The following is a 24947-nucleotide window of genomic DNA, read 5'->3' on the forward strand; positions in this document are numbered from 1 at the left end:
CAGCCACGATGGCATCCTTGTTGTTCAGGCATGCTCTCACCTTAGGCCATCTGCATTGGCTGTTTCTGTTCCCAGAATCCTCTTTCCACGAACAGATGCATTGCTAACTCCCAACTGTCCTTCAAGACCTGGTTCAAAGGCACCTTTCCAATGATGCCTAGTCTGATCACCCTATTTTAAAATGTAACTAGCTCTATTTTCTTTGTTACTCACCACCTAATACATTATATAATTTATCCATTTATTATGCTTATTGTTTCCTTTTCCCCACAAGAATGTAAACTACAGAAGTATGGAGGGCCTTGCCTCTTTTTATTCAATCACCTAAAAGAGCACCTGACATATATGAGCACTCAATACATATCTGCTGAACACTGCTGAATACAGGAACTGTACGCATTCATAATCTTCTCAGGAAAGAAAATTTATTAACTAAACAGTGTGAAAAATTCATTAAAAGAAGGATATATATAATGTGCCATGAGAACCCCAAAGGAGAGGTACCTGAAACGGTTCAAGGAAAGCTAATTCTAGAAGGTCATGATTGAGTGAAAGGAGAGGGGTAGAAATTTGCCATAAAAATAAAAGGTACTGTTAGCTGAGAGAAGGGTATACGCTATAATTGCCTTCAAAGAATCTGTCTTAATCATCTTTATGTCACTGGCACCCAATGCAGAGCTTGACATGTGGTACCATTCAACACATTTGTTAAACTGAACTGTGCTAGAGAGAAAAGTCTGGGTATCCTCTTTAGGTGGAGAAAGGTCTGAGAAGGAACAACCAGAGAAGTAGGAAGAATCAGGATAGCATTACTTCAAGGAAATCGGGGATAATCTGGGATAAATCATATGAATAGGGGCAAATGTTTAGAGGTCAAAGAGGATCAGGCTGGAAAAAGGCCTTTGGTTTGGTATATACCAGGGAGTAGATTTAGTAGGGTAATAAAGGCAGAATGCAGGCTAAGGAGTCAGTGTGCTAAACAAAAGTAGAAAGTGAGCAGGTTACTCTTCTGAAAGGCTTACAAAGCACTTTCTAATATGTTATCAATCTCATCTTACAGTGAGGACACTGAGGCTCAAGTAAATTGATTTGTCCCAGGCCACGCAGCTAGCGAGGGTTTTATAAATGACATGGATCCAGCTTTTGGATTCTAATTCTCATACTGCTTCCATTCTCCCCAGCATCATGGTCCTCTTTTACTCTCATTCATATAGTGGTAGGCTTCACAGAGTGAGCAGGGAATCCACCACAATATCCCACCAATATTCTGGCATAATCAGAGAGGAAGTAAGAGAGGGTCTGAAGAAAATTTCAAGTACAAATTCAGTGCTAGGATAAGAAACTGGCTATTTCCAAAAAGGTCTTGAAGCAATGAGTGCCGACTACATAGAATCTCAGTAGCAGATATTGAACACCTACAGATACTACAGTTTAACTAAGTTTGCCTGTGTAACTAAGTTAGCTATCATTTTTTTCTTTAAGTCAGAGCTTTCCAACTGGTATGTAGGGAAGGGCTGCAGGTGTGTGGTGATACTGACCCCCTTAGCCCTTATGGTTGCAGGTCTACAGGTCTAAATTCTCTTCTATTGACCACAATGTGCCATACAATTATTATGGGTGTCTGTGAATGACTGTAAGAATAAAATTGGAAGTACCGTCTTGGATTACTTTTAAGCAAATGATTAATTTTAAAAAGTTAGTGTAGATACCTTTAAATCTTAAGATATTACTTATATTACTCACATACCCAAGGAGATAAAACTGTAAAATTAACTCTGTATTATAATTCAACACCCAAAGACAAGGCCAAATGATGAGTGCTGCTAACTTAATTTTTCCTCCTTTACAAATATACTAAATGTACTAAAATATTTGAAATAGATTTACCAAAGATATACTATACTGGGTAAGCTTCAGCACTTAAATGGTACTTTTTGTCTGAATTAAACAGTAACATTACGATCACTATTATATAGGTATAAAAAGAAAAATTACATAAAACATACCTGTGGGGCATATCCAGGAGGCACGTAAATAGGAGGCACAGAACCATTTGGGGACATCATTGGAACCTGAGCAGGACCTGAATGGGTCACAGAAATGATGTATTAATCCAGGATTACTTAGCAAGCTAAAATTGAAAACAATCTGAATTACATTTTGAATTCTTCATCTAAACACTCAAACTAATAGTGACTGTATTACTATGAAAAGAAATTTAGATGTTAAAAAACAGAAAAGTTTAACTTATAAAGTGCACTGATTGCTCTTTACCTATAGCTGTTTCTCATACTTGCCTAGTGATCATAACAGTCTCCTGGGGAGCTTTTTAAAACACACAGGGACTTCCCTGGCAGTCCAGTGGTTAGCACTCACGCTTCCACTGCAGGGGCGTGGGTCTGATCCCTGATCAGGGAGCTAGGTTCCCACTTGTGTGTGGCATGGCCAAAAAACCCCGAAAAAACAAAAAACCAAAAAAAGCCACACAGATTTCCAGGTTCTCCTAGAGATTCCTGTTTAGTATGCTTACAGTAAATGGGGGTCTAGAATCAGCATATTTACTTTACAAATATCCAAGGTGATTCTTATAATTGTGCAAGTTAAGAAACACTGACCTAAAGGAAAATCAAACTAAACTTTGCATATAAAATCAATGAAAAATACAAAAGGCAAAAATCAAAAAAAGTCAAGAGGGAAAAGCAGTTAAGAGGAAGAATAGTTAGAAATTTGGGATTTGCTTTGTTAGCGTTAAAAACCTCTTGTGAATGTGTAAGTCATGTCTGTGGGGGCTTGAGAACAAAGTTAGAGAAATGCTATATATGCACATTTACCCAAAGAACATTTTTTTGTTTCTTACACTGAAAAGTTCTTTGAAAAACACTCAGCTTGTCTTATTCTACGTTTCCTTTCGTTTTTATAGTGATATCCTTTCCAAACGATTTTCAAAAATATTATCTCATTTCCCTTCTCTACCCAGGCACTCTTGGAAGGTGTGTGTTTTATTCTTTCTAGGAACTAAAATCTTACTTGCTTTACATAACTTTAAAAAAGAATATCTTACCCTCAGATCCTTTTTTTCCCCTGTAACTTTAGACTGCACTGTCCCCTCACCCACTAGTTTTTAATAAGTTGAAATGAAATCTTCTCAGAGAGCTTTACTCATTTCTAGGGAAATAAAGGTACCCAAGAGTCTGATGAAGAATGTAATGAAGCAAGAGTTCCTTTTATATGTAGATTTCAACCTGCAGAGTACATATAATGGATCCCAGTCATAAAAGAAACCAAGGAGGAAAAAGCTAAATCACAGGACAGAAAAGAAACAAATTTCACTGGTATCATTATACATATTTCAGAAAAACAGAATGAAGAGCACGGAGGTTACAGCAAATCAGATTACAGCCACTCTCCTTTCTATGGAAGGAGGAGGGGTGAGGACCAAGCAACAAAGTAGTGGTGAAGGCTGGTGAAGGTAGGGGAAGGAAGGTGAGAGGTGGGGAAGGAAAGAAAAAAGAGAATGTAGGAAAAAGGAGGATGCAGGAGGGTAAGTAATAAATAGTGGTAAGGAAAGGGTGAAGAGAGAAGAGGGAGAAGGGAGGGAGGAGGGGGAGAGGATAAAGGCAGGAGGGGAGGGAGGAGGAGGCAAAGGAGAGGTAATAGGATAAGAGAGAAGACAGGAGGAAAGTGAAAAGGGCTGGAAGGGAAGGAGTGAAGGGGAGGGGAAGAAAAGGGGTGGAAGAAGGGGAGGGGGAAAGGAAAGAAAGAAGAGGCAGGTACTGGAAGGAAGAAAAGTAGGGAAAAGACTCAAGTGGTTAAGAGGAAGTAAGGAGTGATGTGTATTATACTACATATGACTATAAAATAACTTTTCAACAATACTTTTCCTATCCAAAACAAGCCCACCAAATACATGAAGTTGTTCAGAATATTATCTTAAAATAGCTAATACTAACTTACTATGTGCCAGGCCTTTTATGTACTTTTTTTCTCCTCATAATCATTCTATTAGGTAAATATTATTACTCCCATTTTCCACATGTAGAAATTGAAGCAGAAAGGTTAATACAGCCCAAGTGGTAGAACTAGGATTCAAAACCAAGGAGTTTCATTTCTGAGGATATATCTCTTCTATGTATTTAGTACACACTAAAATATGCAATTTGGCAACTGATATAATTTGAGCCTTAAGAACTATGCTCTGATGCTTCTAAGGAAAATTAAGGCCTTCTTTATATTCATATCCTTGAAAAACAAGACAGAAGGAAGAACAAAATTTTTCTACATATAAGCAACATTACCTATAAATTCACTAAATAAAACTTGTGAGGTGCTTTGTACCTCTAGACAAGAAAGGCTTCATCCGAAACTCACCTTTTAATTTCTATACATTGGACTCAAGAGAAAATGACAGCGGTTTTAAAGTAATGCTGGTTTACTTCTATTAGCTAATTTATATAAAACTAGCTTTCTGAATCCTGAGAGCTGTCTTAGATATTATTCAGAACATGTGAAATTTAGCTGAGAAGCAGAAAGAGAATTCACTGAAAATCACATCTGTAATCTTAATAAAGGAAATTATTTTGTTGAGCTTCTACTATATATGCCAGAGACTGTGGTTCCTTGTGTATGTGGTCAAATTTAATCCCTACTTCAAGTCATCAGAAGAAGTTTTTGTTTGTTTGATTTTTCGCCTTCAGGGTAAAGAATAAGTTATTACTGATTACATTTAAAGCTGTAAAACTACATAACTGCTTTGGGTTGCTCTTCTTTTACTAAAAATATGAATATATAAATACTAAGTAGTTATAATTCAAACCATTTTATACTTTGAAACCTGCTAAAATCTTTTATAACTTAGTAGTACAAAATTCTACTTTATTCTTTACTTATATTTAAGTGTGATACTGAAAAGAGAACAAAACAAACCCAATCTAAAATAGAACAAACAGTAAATCCATTACTAGTTGCAGTCCAGGGATAATGATTAACTCATATCCCTATGAAGTAATCATTTCACTTTAGCAAGTGAATTTTCTTACCCTGAGACAGAAATGGTACAAGGTTAGATTAAAAAAAAAAGACAATTCATGTATATCATTATTTAATATCTAAAATACTGGTGTGAAGTAACATGCAACACTGAACACATAAAACTCCCATTGTATAAACATAATAAATACAAGTATTCATGTTTAGAACTACAATATTTACAGCACCACTTCTGTTGCTCTTCCTGTATATAGCAGCAAACCTCTAAAATCTTGCATACTTAATGATGCAAAAGTTTGATTACCTCCTTAGTTCCAACAATACTTTTTAATTTAGTAACTACTAAACCCCGATTAAGGTCAATGAGGGAGATTTTGTCCCAATGAAGAAGCTACATCTGTTACTGATTGAACCATTAAATGCACATCTGGCAGGAGAGTGGCTATATCTGTACAACTGGAGATACACCTAGTAACTCCTTAATAATCTATATAATTTGAGCAAAATCTACCCCAAATCACACAGCTAGTGATTTTTAAGGGCATATTTCCTTTTCCAAAATCGTGCATAAGAGTAAACAACTCTATTCACCAATTATCTTAAGAAATTTGAGAAGCCTCAATTTCTTAAAAAGTGGCATCAATGATTTAATAAGGACGATATTTCATCTAGTATAATTTAAACTCTTTAATTTTTCTTTATTAGTATACCTTCACATCAAAAAAATGAAACTAGAAATTTGTCTGGGTTTAAATTCTTAAAATGCAACGGGCTGCTGACGTGCCACACATTCCCTTTTTAAGCAAGCGTTCACAATGGCTTCCAAATAATCTGATGCCAATTTACAGATTTTAGTTGTAAAAAGAAAAGCCTAGTAAAGAAAAGGCTCTGGAATATAAAATATATTCTGTGGAATATAAAATCAGCTCAACTCTAAGTAAAGTCTAATCTTTTTATAACTACATGGCCACAATTTAAAATATTTTTACAGCGATAGATCTGGCATCTATTGAAAAAACACATGGCATGACTTCAGATTAATACAATACTTTCTACATTTTAAAATAAAAGCAGAATGTTTAAAATCAGTCAGCAAATCTTACCACTCATTTTGTTTTTACAGTAGCAGCAGAGAAGAAAATCCAACAAGGAAACAGCGTAGTACACGTTAACAGTTTTAATTGGAGAACGGCGGCTTCTTTCTGTTTTTTTTTTTTTTTTTTTTTGCGAAGCTGTGAGAGGAAAAGATCCTTTGACCGAGTCACGTGCTGCATATCACGTGACCCCCGCAGTGACCCGCGGAAAGGGGGAAAAAACAACCAAGCGTTCCTGCCGGCAGTGTTTGGGATACAGTAAATGATTAAATGATTTCTACTGATTCTGCCTTAGATCTGACCATTTTCGGACACCCTTATGAACCAACTCAAAAGCTCATCAAAATATACATGGAGAAATAGATATTTGATGTAAAACAGTCTCTTTGTTCTTACCTTCCTCTGATAACATAATGAGCACTATCTACTAATTCAAGTTTTATTACCCAGCTGGCTGCTTTTCATTTATAAATTTTCGAATACATATAACACTAATTTACAAGATTCGCTCTGAAATGTCCTTCTGTAAATTGACCCACTCTCCATACTCAACCCATAAGGAATGCCCACAGTATACAAAAGAATTGTCTGTAAAACACAGGCTTGATCGACGTGTTCCTCAAACATGGGGTTTTTACTTCAGGCTGGCATTTAACCTCTCAAGCTAATAAAGGCTACCACTTTTACCGCTGATTTTACTTTTTTCTGATTTTTTGTTGTTGTTTTTAAAGATTTAACCCGGACATTAATACAGATACTTGGTGGATGGCATTCTCACTCATATCCATGAAATCTGAAAAGACAGGTCATGACTGGGGCTTTGAGCACTGTATTCAAGCCATGTGTGGAGACCAGGAAAGAGACTACAGATGTTCAGTTACAAAAGAGGGGAATAAGACTGTGAGAACTTTTGGGGGTCTTTTCGTTACTTTATGGTGCTATGCAGTTAAGGAAATTTATCAACAGCTAATACGCATATACAGGTAATGATAATGATTGTGATTTGTAACAAGTTGCACAGTGGAAAGAAAATGGATTTTGGTATCAAAAGATGTAAGTTTTAATAACAGCTTCAATATTTATCAGCAAGGCAATTTACTGCTCTTCTGTGTCTGTTTCCTTAAAATAATCAACCTCAGCACTTCTAAGAGAATCAAATTAGATAAATTTAAAGTACCAAATACAATGATTGGCAGCACTCAATAAATGACAGTTATTATTATAAGTATGATCACTATATGTTTAAAAAAATAATAATGCTATAGTGCAAAGTATGTACAGGGCACTATCCAGTGTTTTACATGTGTTAACTCACTTAATCCTCACAATAATTGAAGTAGGCATCATTTATAGGTTAAGGAAATTGAAGCAGAATGCAATTGAGTAACTTGCCGAGGGCACACAATGAGGCAAAGCCAGGATAGTCTAACAATAAGGCAATATTTTAAAAATATGTAAACGATGTTGAAAGACTCAGTCTTCCAAAAAGGTGGAAAAGAACTGGCAAGGGATAACCTGGAGCAACAGGTTTCAATAAATACTGGGTTGGCCAAAATGTGCCTTCGGTTTTTAAGCAAAAATAAAAGACACATTTTTCATTTTCAACATGAACTTTATTGAAGAACATATTCACCCTTTTGTTCCACTACCTTCTGCCACTTTCAGGCAACTTCATAATTCCATCTTCCCAAAACTTTTTATCTTTTTGAGCAAAGAACTGTTGCAGGTGCCTTTTACAGTCTTCCAGGGAATTGAAATTTTTTCCATTAAGAGAATTTTGTAAATACCGAAATAAATGGAAATCTGAAGGTGCAATATCTGGTGAATATGATGGATGAATCAGAACTTCCCAGCCAAGCTGTAACAGTTTTTGCCTGGTCATCAAAGAAACATGCAGCCTGTGTTATCCTGATGGAAGATGATGCATTTTCTGTTGACTAATTCTGGAGGCTTTTCATCAAGTGCCGCTTTCAGTTGGTCTAACTGGGAGCAGTACTTCTTGGAATTAATCGTTTGATTTTCTGGAAGAAACTCATAATAGAGGACTCCCTTCCAATACCACCACGTACACAACATCACCTTCTTTGGATGAAGACGGGCCTCTGGTGTGGTTGGTGGTGGTTCATTTCACTTGCCCCACGATCTCTTCCATTCCACATTATTGTACAGTATCTCCACTTTTCATCGCCCGTTACAATTTGTTTTAAAAACAGAACGTTTTCATTATGTTTAAGTAGAGAATTGCATGCGGAAATATCGTCAAGGTTTTTTCTGCTTAAGTGGAACCTAAACATCAAGGCGATTAACATAACCAAGTTGGTGCAAATGATTTTCAACACTTGATTTGGATATTTTGAATATGTCAGCTATCTCCTGCGTGGTATAATGCTAACTGTTCTCAATGAATGTCTCAATTTGATTGCTATCAACTTCAACTGGCCTACCTGACCGTGGAGCATCATCCAGCGAGAAATCTCCAGCACGAAACTTCTCAGACTACTTTTGACACGTTCGTTCAGTTACAGCACCTTCTCCATACACTGCACAAATCTTTTTCTTGCATTGCAGTTGCGTTTTTACCTCTCTTGAAATAATAAAGTATAACATACCAAAAATGTTGCTTTTTTTCTTCCATCTTCAATATTGAAATGGGTACACAAAAATTCACCAGTTTTGACAGGCTTTTTTTTCCTTTTTTTGTGGCTGTGTTGGGTCTTCGTTGCAGCATGTGGGCTTTCTCTAGTTGTGGTGAGTGGGGGCTACTCTTCGTTGTGGTGCGTGGGCTTCTCATTGCGGTGGCTTCTCTTGTTGCAGAGCATAGGCACGTGGGCGTCAGTAGTTGTGGCATGCGGGCTCAGTAGTTGTGGCTCATGGGCTCTGGAACACAGGCTCAGCAGTTGTGGCACACGGGTTTAGTTGCTTCACGACATGTGGGAACTTCCCAGACCAGGGCTCGAACCCGTGTCCCCTGCATTGGCAGATGGATTCTTAACCACTGCTCCACCAGGGAAGTCCCTTGATAAGCCTTTTTAAAAATGCATGCTGATATGACAGCTGTCACATACAATCTAACAAAATTGTTTTGAATGAAATTAAAGACAACTAAGTGCTACTAGAGCCATCTTATGGAAAAAACTGAACGAACTTTTGGCCAACCCAATACATGCCAGACACTCCAGAGGAGATAAGACACTAAGGCAGCTGTCCCCAACCTTTTTGGCACCAGAGACTGGTTTCACGGAAGACAATTCTTCCTCGGACAGGATGGAGGGTGGGGAGGGGAGGGGGATGGTTCAGGCGGTCATGTGAGCAATGGGGAGTGATGGGGAGCGGCAGATGAAGCTTTGCTCTTGCCAGCCCCTCGACTCCTGCTGTGCGGCCCAGCCGGGGTGGGGGTGGTGCTGGGGCCCCCTGCACTAAAGGATACTTCTCACCAGTGAGGAAGGGAAATTGTTACCTTCTAAGTTCCTACTAAAAGGCAAGGCTACCCTGAAGAGCATGACTTAATAGTGAAGAGTCTCATGGTCTCAACAGTATCTCCTCATAAATGTTGGATTCAGGCTCCCAGTAAATCCAATCATGCCTCTGATCTTCAGCCCCTAAACAAAAACCAAGCCCCGGCAGCCCATTTCCTCATTTTGGCTCATGTTCTCACACAGCTGTGTTTCCATTTCTTGACTCTTTCTTTAACTGATGATCTCCTTCTCAATTATTTCCACTGTGCTCACTAGAACCTTTTCTCTAGTATAAATTCCCCTATATCCTCAACCTTTTCACAGCGCACCTGTTCATGTGCTTTCTTTAAATGAAACCTGGTTTTCCCCAGGACAGTTTTTCCAGCAGCCACTGGGAGCAGAGGCTTCCCATTCTCCCCTGCGTTAGTCTCCAGACCCCACAAGGCTGCTTCCATTACCACTGTCCCTCCTGTTTAATGCTTAACTTTCTTCTTTCTTGAGATCATGCCATAGGAACATACCACCCTGTACCCCTTTCTCACTGCTGTCATGCTCGGTCCTCATTTCTTGAGAACTCTGGCACCATGTTCACAGTGTTTTTCCCAGCTCTTGCCCATCAGCACAATGACTTTCATGTCCAAGAAAACCTAACTTCAACTTTTCCTGAACTCTCCTCTTCCATTCTGTTTTTAGTAACCCATGTTCAAAGACATATCTTGGAACTTATCACTTAGAATTCCACTATTTCATCTTTGAAATCTTAAATTTTCATGTTTCAGTCTCTGGCCACTACATCTATCTTTCATCTCTCCAGTTCTCTTTCTTCTACATTTGGTCTTCCTCATAATGATCTCCCGTTTCTCCTGATCCACCACTGTCTTCATGGCCTGATCTTTTTTCCCCATTCATATCTTCCTTTTACTTCCCCTTCACTAAAAATCCCCAATTTTAATCAATCAAATAAGTATCTTCTCATAGACTTGAACTGTAGAAATCAAATGGTACTCAGACTGGCATATTTATAAATTTAGTTATATCCAACCTTAACTCAGCCATCAGCATTGCTCAGGAATCCTTTCAGGAAGGTATCCCTGGTTAAGAACCTATATCCTGTTTTCTACAGTGATTATCAGAGATCCTCACCACTCTCTAAGGACCTTCCTCAACCCAACCTCAACTACATATCTCAGCATGAAACTGAACTCTTTCAATGTTATTTACAAACTTTTCTCACCTCTTCTATTTTCAGAAGAATCACTGTCCCTTCACATTAGGTAAAAGCTATCTCTCCACTTCTACTCTTGATCTGATCTCCATTTCCTACTGGGGTCTTTACTTTATTGGTCTGTTGTCAGTACCCTCTTAACAAGACTTAGCTCTATACCCTTACTATCCTCAACTATCCCCACAGTTGCCACAGAGTTCTATTGCCCAGGATTAGTGACAGGGTCCATACTTTCAAGGACCTTTCAGTTATAATAAGAAAAATATAAGTTAAATGTATTTTATATTTTCTAAAGACCTTGTTAATTCAAGAATGTGCATCAAACACTTTTCCCATAGAAATAAAGTGAGAAGATGCACTGAGAATATCACAATTACAAGAAAACATTATGCAGTGATGAATATTCATTTTCCCTTTCTACCTGATTATATGACAATTTTAACAAACTTAAAATGCTCCTGCTTTTTATTTCCTCAACATTGTCTCAAATATTTTGCAGAGGGCTCTCTTAAATTAGGAGCATGACATGTCAGCAATTGTATGGACTTCTTGATAACATTTTAATGCATTAACTATTAGCATTCCTGAAATACTGATTTTCAGGTAGGCTTGTCAGTGTAGCACTATACTTGGGTGACGCTGTTTATAAGCACTTATTGGGTACCAGGCACTGGTCTAAGTGCTTTACAGATATTAACTCATCTAATCTGCATAATATCCCTGTGAAGTAGTATGACTATTATTTCCATATTATAGGTGAGGAAACTAAGATACAAAGAGGTTAAGTAACTTGCAAAGTCTCACAGCTAGTAAGTCAGCAATACAATTAGGTGGTCTAGCTCTGTAACCCATGCTTTTCAACATGACATTATTCTGCTTCTGTTGTTTAGGATATAACAAATATTAAAAATTATAAAATGAATGAGAAAAATTGCAGCCCAATAATACCAAAATTCACTTGAAGATAAACCATAAACAGAAAAGCAATGAACATTTGGATGGAAGATCCCACACAATACACACCCAAATATCTGTTAGTTACATAAAATGGTAACAAAGCAAAATGTACCTAAATATATCTCACTGAAATTGTTGAGAATAAAGATCCTAAAAATTTCTACTAAGTGAGGGATATCATATGGAAAATAGTCAGTGAATTACTTAATAACCAAACCTGTTCCAAAAGATAATTTAAGGAAATTTAAGAGACAAACACAGCATCAAAGACAAAAGCTAAAAAAAACCCTAAAAAACCAATTGACCAACCAACCAAACAAAAAGACCTCAAAACAAAACAGATGACAAACTGAAGAAAAGGAAAAATTAACACAGGGAAAATTAAGATAGAAAAAATAATATAAATAAGGAGTGAGGCTGGTATTATGTATGCCCTTTCTAGAGTTGGGCCATAAAACCTTTTTGGTTTCTCTGAGCTGAAATGTGATTGAGATATCAAGGACCACACTGTCAAGCTAGTCCTCATTTTCTGCAGATCAAGTACATCTCAAACCGCATGGTCCCAGTGATTTGGCTTGAAAAAAACTAGAGCAGGTATAAAGTAATGCTGACTTTGGTCATAAATGAAATTTAGTAAAGCATCAATAAATGTAAAACTTTTAAGCAATGTATCCTCAAAAATAACTACTAGTTGCAAAATGAATAGCTAAATAGCAAGCCAGCTATATCAGCTGACATGCAGAAAAGGATTATTATCTATGAAGCAAATAGATAATTATCTATGAAGCAAATGGGAAGCTGGAAGAGTTGACTATGCTTTTATAAAATTCCTTCTGGCAATAAATAAGATTAGTTGTTTATTAAGGCTGCTCTTAGACTGTAATAGTAAGTCTAGGTCATTTGCATGTCAGAAAACTTAAGAGGCAGACTCATTCAACTTAGCAAAAAGTGGTTTCAAATCATATAAAATGTAAATTTAAGAGTGGGGGGACTTCCCTGGTGGCACAGTGGTTAAGAATCCACCTGCCAATGCAGGGGACACGGGTTCAAGCCCTGGTCCAGGAAGATCCCACGTGCCACGGAGCAACTAAGCCCATGTGCCACAACTGCTGAGCCTGCGCTCTAGAGCCCGTGAGCCACAACTACTGAGCCCGCATGCCTAGAGCTGGTACTCCACAACAAGAGAAGCCACTGCAATGAAAAGCCTGAGCACTGCAAAGAAGAGCAGCCCCTGCTCGCCGCAACTAGGGAGAGCCCGTGCACAGCAACAAAGACCCAACGCAGCCAAAAATAAATAAATAAATAAATTAATTTTTTTAAAAAAAGAGTGGGGATGTGAAATACGTCCTTCTTCTACCCCTCTACAAATATATATCTAATCCTCCAAAAGACTGACTCTGACGATGACAGTGACGCTGATTCTTGTGGCAGTATTAAGGTACAAGTTCTGAAAAAGCATCTAAAGAACATGTGTTAAATAAGCTTATGCAGCTTAGACCATAACTGATGCATGTCCACAGTGTCAAGGGACCAAGAAAAGGTTAATGAAGTCTGCAACTAATCAAGTGCTCTATGGAAGGGAGTATATTACAGGGGAGTAGCTGACAGTGGTATAGGCAAATAACCTCAGGAAGATAAGGGGAGCAAAGGATTGGAATCTATAACTTTATCTTGGACACAGATCAAACTGTGTTTATATTAAGTCTATTTGCTTGCCCATGTATTTCCTCTTTCACCTTTCAGGAGCCTTAGTCACCTTGCAGATTGAGCCACACAATAGCATTTTCTTTCTCTAAAATTTCCCTCTTTACTTGTATTAAACTAAAGTATCTATCAACTTGACAAAAGTTTTACTCTATATTATGCATGCCAATAGGAAGCAAATGTGAGGATCATCCTAAGACTAGATACGGTTTGAAATGACTGGGATGTGAAGGTGGCCGGAGGTTAGAAGCCTAGATACTAGCCAGGGTATGGTCAATTCAGACGTCTGTGTTCTAATGTAGTATTTCCCAAGTATTTGTATTTATATGCCAATAAAATTTCAAAACAAATTCTGGGGACTCATTAACATAACCAACTTTTTATGAGACCAAGTAATGACATTAAAAGGAAAAAAGGTGGAAAGGAAGGACAGAAGGAAGGAAGTCTATCCTATATTATCACATAATTTCATTAAGACGCTCAAAACAGTAGAAGGGATTTAACTTCAGAATTTAAAAAAGTCTTTAAATTTAGCTTAATGACTACTACATTATCCTTATTTCTGCATTTCCTAGACTGATGAAACTTCCCCAAATCTATGAACAAGAATATGGCAATAACTCTCAGTAGTAAGAAAGGTAAGAATTTGTCCTCAAGGCTGACTAGCTCTGGTGATGGAAGAGGGAGAAAACAGAGCAGAGGCAGGGTAATCATATTATCATCATCCAATCTAGGACACTTCTGAAAGTGAAAGAGGTAGCTTAAAAATCATTAAAATTATATAATTTGGATTATTCTTTATTGATTGACAAATTGCTTTTATTATATTGAGGAACATGAAAAAGTTCTATTAAAAATATTAAAAAATAAAATGCTTTATTAAAACACATATGCAAGTATACTAAAGAGCATTTTACAGGTTTCTTTAAATTGAACATCTGAATATTAAAGAGCAGTATAAGAAGAACAATTATTCTTAGTACATATCTAAGTATTTTAATCAGTTTGTTAGCTAATCTGTCTCTAATTTCATATCACTGGTATTTAACTGAAAAATTTCATTTTTTCAATGTAGTCTTACTTTTAATTTTTTCATAAAACTGTCTGCAACTGTTGTATTTTATGGTTAAAAAATTTGAAGCTATTGATACCTTCAATTGACTCTTTTCTATAATATTTAAGACTATAATGTTTATATTAAGAAAATACTATGATTCTGAGGGTGATGTTTGGTAAGCTGGGAAAAATTCTGCTAAGTGGAGGTTATTCTCAGTTCTGTTTTTTTTCGTATTGAACTGTGTAAATATTTCAGTCCAAATATTTTCACTGGTACTACAATACTTTCAAATATTTTTACAAACAAAATTCACTGAGTTCTCTTTATTTATGATTCTTTTGAATGTTTCACCAAATTTAGCGGTTTTTAGCTTAAAGGGTTTATTGAAAAATTAAAAAGCACTGCCAATAATAAATACAGGTTTATATAATAAATGACAAAACTATTCAGACTATTTTTTATATATTCTCAGGCAGGGATATTTAGATTTTATTTCCTACATATCATTTCTCATTCATCTAACCTATATGCGGCCCACTGATCCCTCCAAGTGGTGGCCTGGTGACACCAAGTGGCCATCAGGGGCATTAGCATTACATACTTCTGCAGCTGCCACCACCGAGACTGCAAGGAGTTAGCTGTCCCTAGCCCTCCTTTATCTACACGTACTTTGCTCTACTGCTAAGTACCTTAACTGTTATCCTTGACTTGCCTCTGCCAGGGGTCAGGGAAAGAGAAGTGGTTTATTCTGGTTGCCTTTAAGTTTAATCACAGGTTAAAGTAAAAACAAGAGATGGACAAACTGCTTGTTTAGATGAGATCATGGCAGAAGCTGGAAATACAAAATGATGGCTGATCATATACATTAGAGCTTATTTTAATTGAACTACTAATTATACTGTTAAAAAAATAAAACGTCTGAAACAAATGTTAAGCCAGTTAGATACCAGTTAGATACCAAGATGACAGGCATAAACTGAGACTGTCCTATACAAAATGGGACATAAGGTCACCCTATAATCGGGGATGCTTATTTGTTAAGGCCACAAAACGCCTGGCAACATTTATTCACATGAGGCTGGCAATTAGGCCTTGAGTCTAGGTATTTAACGAGCTGGTGATCATAATTTGGGAATAGAATGAGGCAGGTAGTTACAGAAGAAAGAGAAAAGATCAAGGTAATTATTATTCACTGCTTTAGGGGCCTATCTTTTCCTTGAAAATTTATTATTCATTTTTAAGGCTGGATAAAGTAGACTTTAAATCACAGGCCTAAGTATGATTCAGAATTATGGGTAACTTCATTTATCTATGTACAGATAATTGAAAATTTTTATAATTAGATCTGTAAACATTTAGATATATCAGTGATAAGCACACTAAGTAGAAAAAGGTTGAAGAATGACTATCACATTATGGTTAGAATCTACCTCTAGCACTAAATCAAACTGTATATTGATAGAAAACTTAAAGTAGGAGATGTGTTTACCAGAAGTAGATGTGTTTACCAAGCACCTGCTTCTAAACAAGAGTTATTTTTAGCGTACTTGTTTAGAAAGCTACAAAGGCTATGATATTAATGTGCATGGATGCAGCAGGTTGTGAACATTACTATTTTTAGTATCAGTCTAATGTGAACAATGATGAATCATTCTTCGTTATTCTACTAGGAAACAGTGCTTAGGATTTACTGCAGCATATGAAGTTAACTATGTCTCAGTAATTGTACACCCACACACTGACATCACACAGGCAGTGATATGGATCAATGATGCAAATCCTGTCAGGATCAAACATTCAGGCCACAGCAGTTGAAAAGAAAGTGCCTACATGACAGGGCAGACCAGTCATCCAACATGTACAGACTGCATTAAATCAGTAGTGCTGATGTTGAAAAGGGTTGTGTTAGGTCCTTTTTATATAATAGCTAAACTTTATTATTTTAATCATAGATTTCCCACATACAGACTCTGTGTTTATCTTTAAGCTTCCTCACAGCTTCTGTGGCTTAAGGTCTGGACCTTTTAAAACATGTCTTAAGGCTCCACCAGCCACATGAGTTATCTGGAAAATAGCCTCTGTAGGCAGGCTATCTATCTATCTAATCTATCTAACCTATCTATCTATCTATCTACCTACCCACCTATGTATCTATCTATCTATCTATGTATCTATCAATCTATCTATTTATCTATTTAGGCTGCGTTGGGCCTTCATTGCTGCACGCCAGCTTTCTCTAGTGGCGGTGAGTGGGAGTTACTCTTCATTGCGGTGCGCGGGCTTCTCATTGTGGTGGCTTCTCTTGTTGTGGAGCACGGGCTCTAGGCATGCGGGCTTCAGTAGTTGTGGCACGTGGGCTTAGCTGCTCTATGGCATGTGGGATCTTCCTGGACCAGGGCTCAAACCCGTGTCCCCTGCACTGGCAGGCAGATTCTTAACCACTGCGCCACCAGGGAATTCCCTGTAGCCAGGTTCTTACAGACAAATCTTTTGAAGAACATGCCTTCAAAATCTTTTGAAGCATTTTATATAACATGTCCTTGACAAATAACATTCAGATTTAGATATGGAGCACTACACTGTGGCCTCACAATTCATTGCTACCTCAGTCTTCTTCCCACTGTCACCTTCTTCTTTGAGCTTTTACCGTTTTTAGTTTTATTGGCATCAAAATATTAATTTTTTATGGTTACAGATATATTGGAAAAGATGGCTTATTATGAGTAACCATTGTATAAGGTTTCAAAATATCTTCTCCTCGAATTACATGTACCCACTGGAATTACAGATTTCCTTTCCTGTAACAGGAACATAACCTATCCCTGGAGGCTTGCCACAGAACATTCACATCCTGTTGCAGGTTCTTCTGAAAAGAAACTGGGTCTCTACACTTAAAGCATCACCCTTCCTTCTAGCTGCTTATGTTCTCCTCAATGACTATCACTTCCCAGGAGAAATGGAAAGCTGAAAGGAGATGAGAGCTGGAGGTGTTTCATTCTATCACTGATGTTCTGACATAATCAGACTAACATGAAAACATGCCTTTCCCATGCTCTCTGGTACCTGCTTTCATGTTGTTTCCTCAACTAGTAGTGTTTCTTAGGAGAGCTTGAAAAAAAAAAGAAGGAAAGGTAAGGGTTCTCCCTCATCCTAAGGTTGGTTAGTTTTTTAAAACTGTTAATCATCTGAAAGAAATATTTGGAAAACATAAAAATTACTGAGACAGTTGTCTTCATAGTTCTTTTTGAAGGGTAATCTTTAAATCTAGATTTTCTATAGTAGAAACCAAATGCTATTTCACAGTTGAAGATATTTCTATACTTTCCCACTGCACATCAACTGTCATCATGAGAAGACTGAACTGTAGGGTCTTATTTTTCTCTATCATGATTTATATACTTTGATCATCTGCTATTAGCTTCTATTTTACTCTAATCATTTCATTTCAGCCTTCTCAGGGCAAGTCTCTATCAGCTAACACAGCCTTAAATGGAAAAATGATTAAAAACTCACTGTGCTGATGGCATGCTAAAGACTTCAAAGCGTTAGAGAAAAAACTCCACAAAAGACAGGAACAGAGACCTTGTCTCTCTCTCATTCTCTTCAAAGGTTCAAACATTACCAGACTGGGAAGTAGAATCTTATTTTATTTTTAAAAATTTATTTATTTTTATTTTTGGCTGCATTGGGTCTTTGTTGCTGTGCGCGGGCTTTCTCTAGTTGCGGCGAGCGGGGGCTACTCTTTGTTGCAGCGCGCAGGCTTCTCATTGCGGTGGCTTCTCTTGTTGTGGAGCACAGGCTCTAGGCGCACGGGCTTCAGCAGTTGTGGCACTCAGGCTCAGAGCCACTGGCCTTTGGATTCTAACTCAATTACACCAACTTTCTGGGTTCTCCAGCTTGTAGTCAACAAATTGTGGGACTTCCTGGAGAACCCTAATACACATTCCAAGCCTTTCTTATGAGAAAGAGCTATAAAACCACAAAGCATTTTGAACCTAACATGCTCAGAAATAAATTAATCATTTCCATCCTTCTACCCAAACCAATTCTCTTTTTTTTTCTTCTATATTTTGAGGCAAAGAAAAAGAAACTGTCATTTATCTTTATGTTCAAATGACTTGTGAAATCTGTAAATCATTCTAGTCTCTTCTTACCCTCTGAATTGAGCCCCCAGGTCTTATCCTTACTACTTTTTGGGGGGTTATTTTCCTGTTTAAAATCAATACTTCAGTGGCTCCCTGTTCCTTTCAGGATAACACATGAACTCTTTAGCATGCAATACAAAGGTTATTTGTAACACAGCCTGTGTTTCCATTTTTAGTCTCATTTTCTGATACTCCTCAATGTATTCTGTTCTCCAATCTATTTCTTTAATCATACCTTTTCAGTCTCCTCTAACTTCTCTGTGTACATGCTATTCCTTCTGCTTCTAAGATATTTTCTCAATTATTTTTCCTCTTAGTTAACTTCTATTTCTTTAAGCATCATCTTTTCCTGCACAGTTCAACAACTATTCCAATCTGGGTAAGGTATGTCTCCTCTGGCCTCCCACATATATCTGGGCATACCTAATTCCATCACAGCACCTATTAGCCTCTTCTGATTTAACTGTGGTTTACTTGCCTGTCTCCCTGACTGCGCTGTGAGGCAGGGTCTAAGTCTTTCAAATGGCTGTCAAGAATGAGCTGTCCTTCAGAATAGAAGAGATTTGGGCAAATTCTCTTTCCAGGAAAAGAGCATGCATGCACTTAGTTACTGTTTTCTGTGTTCTGGCAAGCCCCTGAGCCTGGGAGATTGAGTACAAGAAGGTGAGAAATTCCAACATATTAAGGCTAAAAATAATGTTAAAATATTGAAATATGATCTTTCATTGTAATGATAAAGGGATTTTCCAAAAACGTTGAGGGATTATATAATAAAATGAAGCAGAAGAGGATATCAAAGACAAGAGAACTTTGCTGATCCATAAAAAATGGAAACAGGATTAGATTATAAAGTTTACCCTCTAAAAGTGAATCAACATCCTCAAATAAAGTTATTGCACAGATTTTGAGATCAGAATCCTATGTTAAAATTGACTCTGGCAGAGAGTAACTTAACTTTTGGCGCCTTAGAGAAATTAGTACGTACTTGCAAGGAAAACTTCTTCCACCACCCTTATTATGTTGTTGCCTGACTCTTAAGGTTAATGGCAGCCTGTTTGGATGTGCCTTAATATAATACCATAACCACAGTCAGGGGCAAAGTCATACTTTTATAACTATAAGGAGGGTCTTTATTAGATATGAAATTATGCCTAGTGTTAGTTGCTGTGACACAGGAAAATGAGAATTGTGAAATAATGATTTTTCCATCCCTTTATATCTAGGTAGATACTAAAAATCACATTTAACATGTTGCCATATAAAGAAAGGAACCAGAAAAGATCTTTTCTTTTTCCTGGGACAATCTCTGCACACAGGTACAAGCATATGTATATCAGATTATGTAATTAATTCATGGTAGTCTCTTTATGACTTTATATAAATGTTCACTGAAGAGCCTAGCCTTGCCTTATCCCAGCTGTGCTTCCGGGAAAAAACTAGAAAGGTTTATGCCTAGTTTAGACTGCTTAATTAGCACTTCCCTGAGTCCAAAATTGTGGCTGCAGTTACTACAAGGCTAAAATAAGGTAAATCTCTGTATCAGTAATTCAGATGCTCTTCTCACCAGGAGATCCTTCTAGTGAAGCTAACTTTAGAGAGTGTGGTTTTTATTTTTAATAAGGAAAGTGATATTTCTATATACTCTTACATAAGGTTAAGGAAATGAATGCAAAGCACAAAACAGGTTTGTAGTAAATACTGGTTCCTTTCCTAGCATTCCTTCACAGAATGATGCGGTTAAATAGAGGATCCAAACAAACACATCTTCTTTCAAAAATACAGCCTAGCTTATACTGGTACTTTTTAGGGTTCGACAAAATTCTCAACATCTAAGGTTTATTGCCCTGGGTTCTACCTGTCCTTTTGAATGTCAGAATTCTTTAAGCCATTTCTAAATTATGGTATCTAATTTACAAATTTCCTTTTTTCCACCCCCTTGATTTAAAAAATTGTCAGACTGTATAATAAGCTTGGTATGTCCCCACCCCCCCTTTTTAAAAGTTTTTACTTGTTAAAAAATCCACTTATCTGCACCAAAATACATTGTATGGTCCACCATTTTCCTTAATAAGCTCAGGGTCTCAGCTTTTATTTTTATTTTTTTTGCTGTATGCGGGCCTCTCACTGTCGTGGCCTCTCCCATTGCGAAGCACAGGCTCCGGACGCGCAGGCTCAGCGGCCATGGCTCACGGGCCCAGCCGCTCCGTGGCATATGGGATCTTCCCGGACCGGGGCACGAACCCGTATCCCCTGCATTGGCAGGCGGACTCTCAACAACTGCGCCACCAGGGAAGCCCGGGTCTCAGCTTTTAAAAAACAAAACTATAAATTTTATAAAATAAAATTGGGACTGAATTTAGAAGGAATTAAAACATTTATATAGTTATTTAAGCAATTAATATTTGTCAAAATTATCAAATTATACAGAAAATATAAAGAAAAAAGACTACTATAATCCTACCAAATAGGGGCAGGCACTTGAAGGAAATGTGCTCAAATTATTTTTGATGCATATATATTCATTAAAAATATTTTTCCTTATTACAAAAGAACTAATTCTGTTGACATCCTTAGTAATGTATAATCACATAAACAGCCTTCAAGATTCAAGTCCTGATTAAATAAAACTACTAATTAATAATCTTTTTAATCTTCTATTTTGGGGAGGTAAAAAGTAAAAAATAGGGCTTACCCTTTGAGTATCCTCTAGGAAGTATCTCCTAGTCCCTGGACTGTTTGGATGTTCCTGCTAGAGCTTCTATAGCACCCTTCCTGTTCTCTTCAATCACAGCCTTTTTCTCACTTTACTAAATACTTCTGACCGTCTTCCCTATGAGACTTAAACTTCGTGGAGGGCAGGGATAGGGTCTACCTTACTCATCATTAAATCTCCAGAGTTTTGGAATAGTGACTGTACATATCGAGTTCATAATAATTTGCTAAATAAAAGAATGGGTTTTAAAAGAAACCTAATATTCTAATCTAGACTCAGCAATTTATTCAACTCAATCTTCTAAATAATCTACACTATAGTACCATACAATCAGTATTAATGCTTATAATGATTTAGGGCACTGGCAGATTCTGAATTATTTTCAGTACATTCTGTTTACTAAGGCTAAATATAAGTGTTTATTTTGTAAACATTTTCAGTAATATGATTTGGAAAAAGCTTTTCTGGTTTTCAGTTAATCAGAAAGGTATTTTAACAAAAACACCCTGCCCCAGGTCAACGTTTAAAGCATACACCTTATGCCATAGTTATTAACTCTAATAATATCATCTTTGGCAAAAATATCTTAAAGCCAACTGATGAAGGTTTCTTCTCCAAAAGATGAGAAGGCAGAATCAAAAGAAACTAACCCTCCCTTTGACCCTCCCCCATCTTTTTAGGGTAATAAAAATTAAGATCTTTCTCAAGTATAAATGGGGAAAGAACCTTTTCAAATTCTAATACTTAGTGTTTTTAATATAAAATCTGGTATTGTTTACTCCTTAAAATTCTTATGGTGGATTCTCTCTTCAAAGAAGAGCATTATTAAATTCAACATGCTTAGAGATGTGCTCTGAGGAAAAATGACGTTTTGCAATTAAAAGCAAAAGAGATTTTTTTTTTTTTTTCCCTAGCATCATGTAGTACAACGTATATAAGGCTAAGTGGTACTTTTTGATAGCGTTGGTCTTAGGGTTCAGAGATGAATTTATGAGTAAAGTTCTTGGTTTACAGTAATTTGGTTTCAGATCTTTAGAAATATGACACTCCCATTTCTAGAATACAACTTTGAATGACTTGCAGTAAGTATATGAAAATATTTCAGAAAAAAAGTATGTGGTTGAGAGGAACTAACTATTGTTAAGCTATGAGTAGAGTGCCATCTTAGGTACTTTATGTTTGAGAAGTAGCTATGAAGTGTGGACTCTGCAACCAGACTACCAGAGCTCAGATCCCAGCTCAGCCACTCAGTAACTGGTAACTCCAGGCAAGCTATTAACCTATGTCTCAGTTTCCTTGTCTATAAAATGAAGATAGTAATAGCTATCTCACAGGATTGATGGGAGAATTAAATAGATTAATTACATGTAGAATGTTTACAAAAGTTAGCTGGTGCAGTAATTATTCAATAACCATTAGATAGTATCATAAATGTTAATTAAATTACAGAGTTACTTTCTGCCACTTTTCCCATTACTTGAGGATCTATAACGCATTGGTCTTGCAATTAGAAATGAATAAGTACTGAAATAAAGACAATTGGATTGCTTATTCCTAAAATAAGTCAATAAACATTTAGAGTTTCTATAAATGCAAGGGGGAAGGTCTAGGTGCTATAGGGAGGGAAAGGAGATCTAGCACAGAAGAATATAATATGGTTTTGTACCATCATCACTTGAGAAAGGTTGATGTGGGTCCAGACACCTGCATGTTTCAACTTCCCAGTTGATTCTGAAATCCCTTGGTGTAGTGATAAAAATTATCTTTGCAGTCAGAAAGACCTTCATTTGAGTCCCAGATCTTCCAATTACTAGCTCTGAGACTTTTACGAACCTTAGGTTTCTCACTCTTTAAAGGTTTAAATAAGATTAACTGCACACAGCACAATCCTAGCAGATAATGAACACTCAATTACATTATTAGTGGTGGACTCTAAAACAGAAAAAAAAAGACAAAAACCAAAAAATAACATGTGCCAAGTTAGAGATATAGGCCAGACGAGTGCAAAAGGAAATTGAGGAACACTTTTTAACCCTGGGGTGGTCAGAAAGAGAATCTCAAGGGGTGGAACTAATTAGTACTGGGTTTTGAAGAACTGCAAAAATTTAGAAAGCTCTCTCGTGTGTGTGCACACTCCTGTGTGATTTTTCAGTGAAGGAGCAATGTGAACAAAGATATGAGAGGGGTCTCTGTAAGAAATATTTAGAGACTAGAGTATCTACTAATCCTGGAATATTTGGAGTGGAAGTTTCATGAAATTAACACTAGAAAGAAAGATTGGAATGAGGTGATGGAGTGCCTAGAAAATTAGGCTAAGAGTTCTATGCTATATGAAATGAAAGAAGGCAAGGCTTTTCAGTTAGTTTTTAGCATAACTTCCTAAAAAGTCATGTTTTAGGAAAGCCAATCTTGTAGTTACAGAAATAAATATGGAAAAGTGACAGACTTCTGTAAAGAAATTTGAATCCTAATCAATGTGGGACTAATGTGCTTAAAAGGCCATAAAACTACTCAATTAGGTGTAATACATGCTCACACAGACTTCTTTGACAAGTTTTAATCAAATCTAGTTAGAAAGTACAGCTCTCTAATGTGGAAACTTCCCCAATTTATACAGCTAGTTAGAGTGATTTGATAAATTATGGTATCGTTAGCCTTGGTTTCCTCACTTAAGAAGAAGTTGCTTTATATAGACAGTTCTCAATTTACTAGAAAGTGAATTGGCAAGATAGATATTTAGAACCCAGAATGTATTACCTGACTCTCTCAACTTTATAAATGGTAGTAAGGCTCTGCTATAAATAAAAACTCACAAAATAAATACTGACATGGTCTAAAACAGCAGTCCCCAACCTTTTTGGCACCAGGGACCGGTTTCGTGGAAGACAATTTTTCCACAGATGGGGGGTTGGGGGGATGGTTCAGGTGGTAACGCGAGTGATGGGGAGCGATGGGGAGCGGCAGATGAGGCTTCACTCGCTTGCCCGCTGCTCACCTCCTGCTGTGCGGCCCAGCTCCTAACAGGCTGTGGACTGGTACCAGTCTGCAGCCCCGGGGTTGGGGACCCCTGGTCTAAAAAGTAGTTAAAATATTGTGCATATGCAATGACAACAAAAGTGGAGGCCCTTTTTCTATTAATAATTGTGAAATATATCAGAACGTATCAAACACGTAAGGATACCTAATATACTTAATCCATTATATGTATATGTATGGATATATGTATACATATGTATACATATCCATATGTATACATATATGTATATATGTATACATATATGTATACATATTTGTATACATGGCCTCCTTTGGGCTGAGCTCACTGACTAAACTCCAAATGACAAAAATCTCAAGAGGGACAAAGACGAAGAATGGAGAAATACTAATCCTAAAGGAACAGGTGAATGTGTCTGAGGAAAGGCAGACAAGTATCTTTGGGGTAAAAAGAAAGGGGGGAGGTGGAAGTTTCTTATATACAGCCCTTATTTTATTTATTTTAAATGGTTTGGTTTTTTTTTGACTGCACAGCGTGGCTTGTGGGATCTTAGTTCCCTGACCATGGTTCAAACCCATGCCCACTGCAGTGGAGCACAGAGTCCTAACCACTGGAC

The 24947-nt window shown here is 37.0% G+C and overlaps 1 protein-coding gene across 5 annotated transcripts in view; it reads right to left on the reverse strand.

Annotated features, from left to right (window-relative positions):
• Positions 1-24947, reverse strand: part of FNDC3A (fibronectin type III domain containing 3A) — a 155812-nt gene that overhangs the window by 61911 nt on the left and 68954 nt on the right. For 4 of the 5 annotated variants that reach the window (XM_059041671.2, XM_059041669.2, XM_059041673.2 and 1 more), the window contains one exon: positions 2007-2083. In XM_059041671.2, coding sequence (XP_058897654.1) covers positions 2007-2083 — 77 coding nt within the window. Of the gene's footprint in view, positions 1-2006; positions 2084-6089; positions 6179-24947 lie in introns of those variants that run through there. The other variant, XM_059041672.2, reaches the window with a different exon arrangement.

The sequence above is a fragment of the Kogia breviceps genome, chromosome 16 (assembly GCF_026419965.1).
Source record: "Kogia breviceps isolate mKogBre1 chromosome 16, mKogBre1 haplotype 1, whole genome shotgun sequence".
In the NCBI taxonomy this organism is placed as follows: Eukaryota; Metazoa; Chordata; class Mammalia; order Artiodactyla; family Physeteridae; genus Kogia; species Kogia breviceps.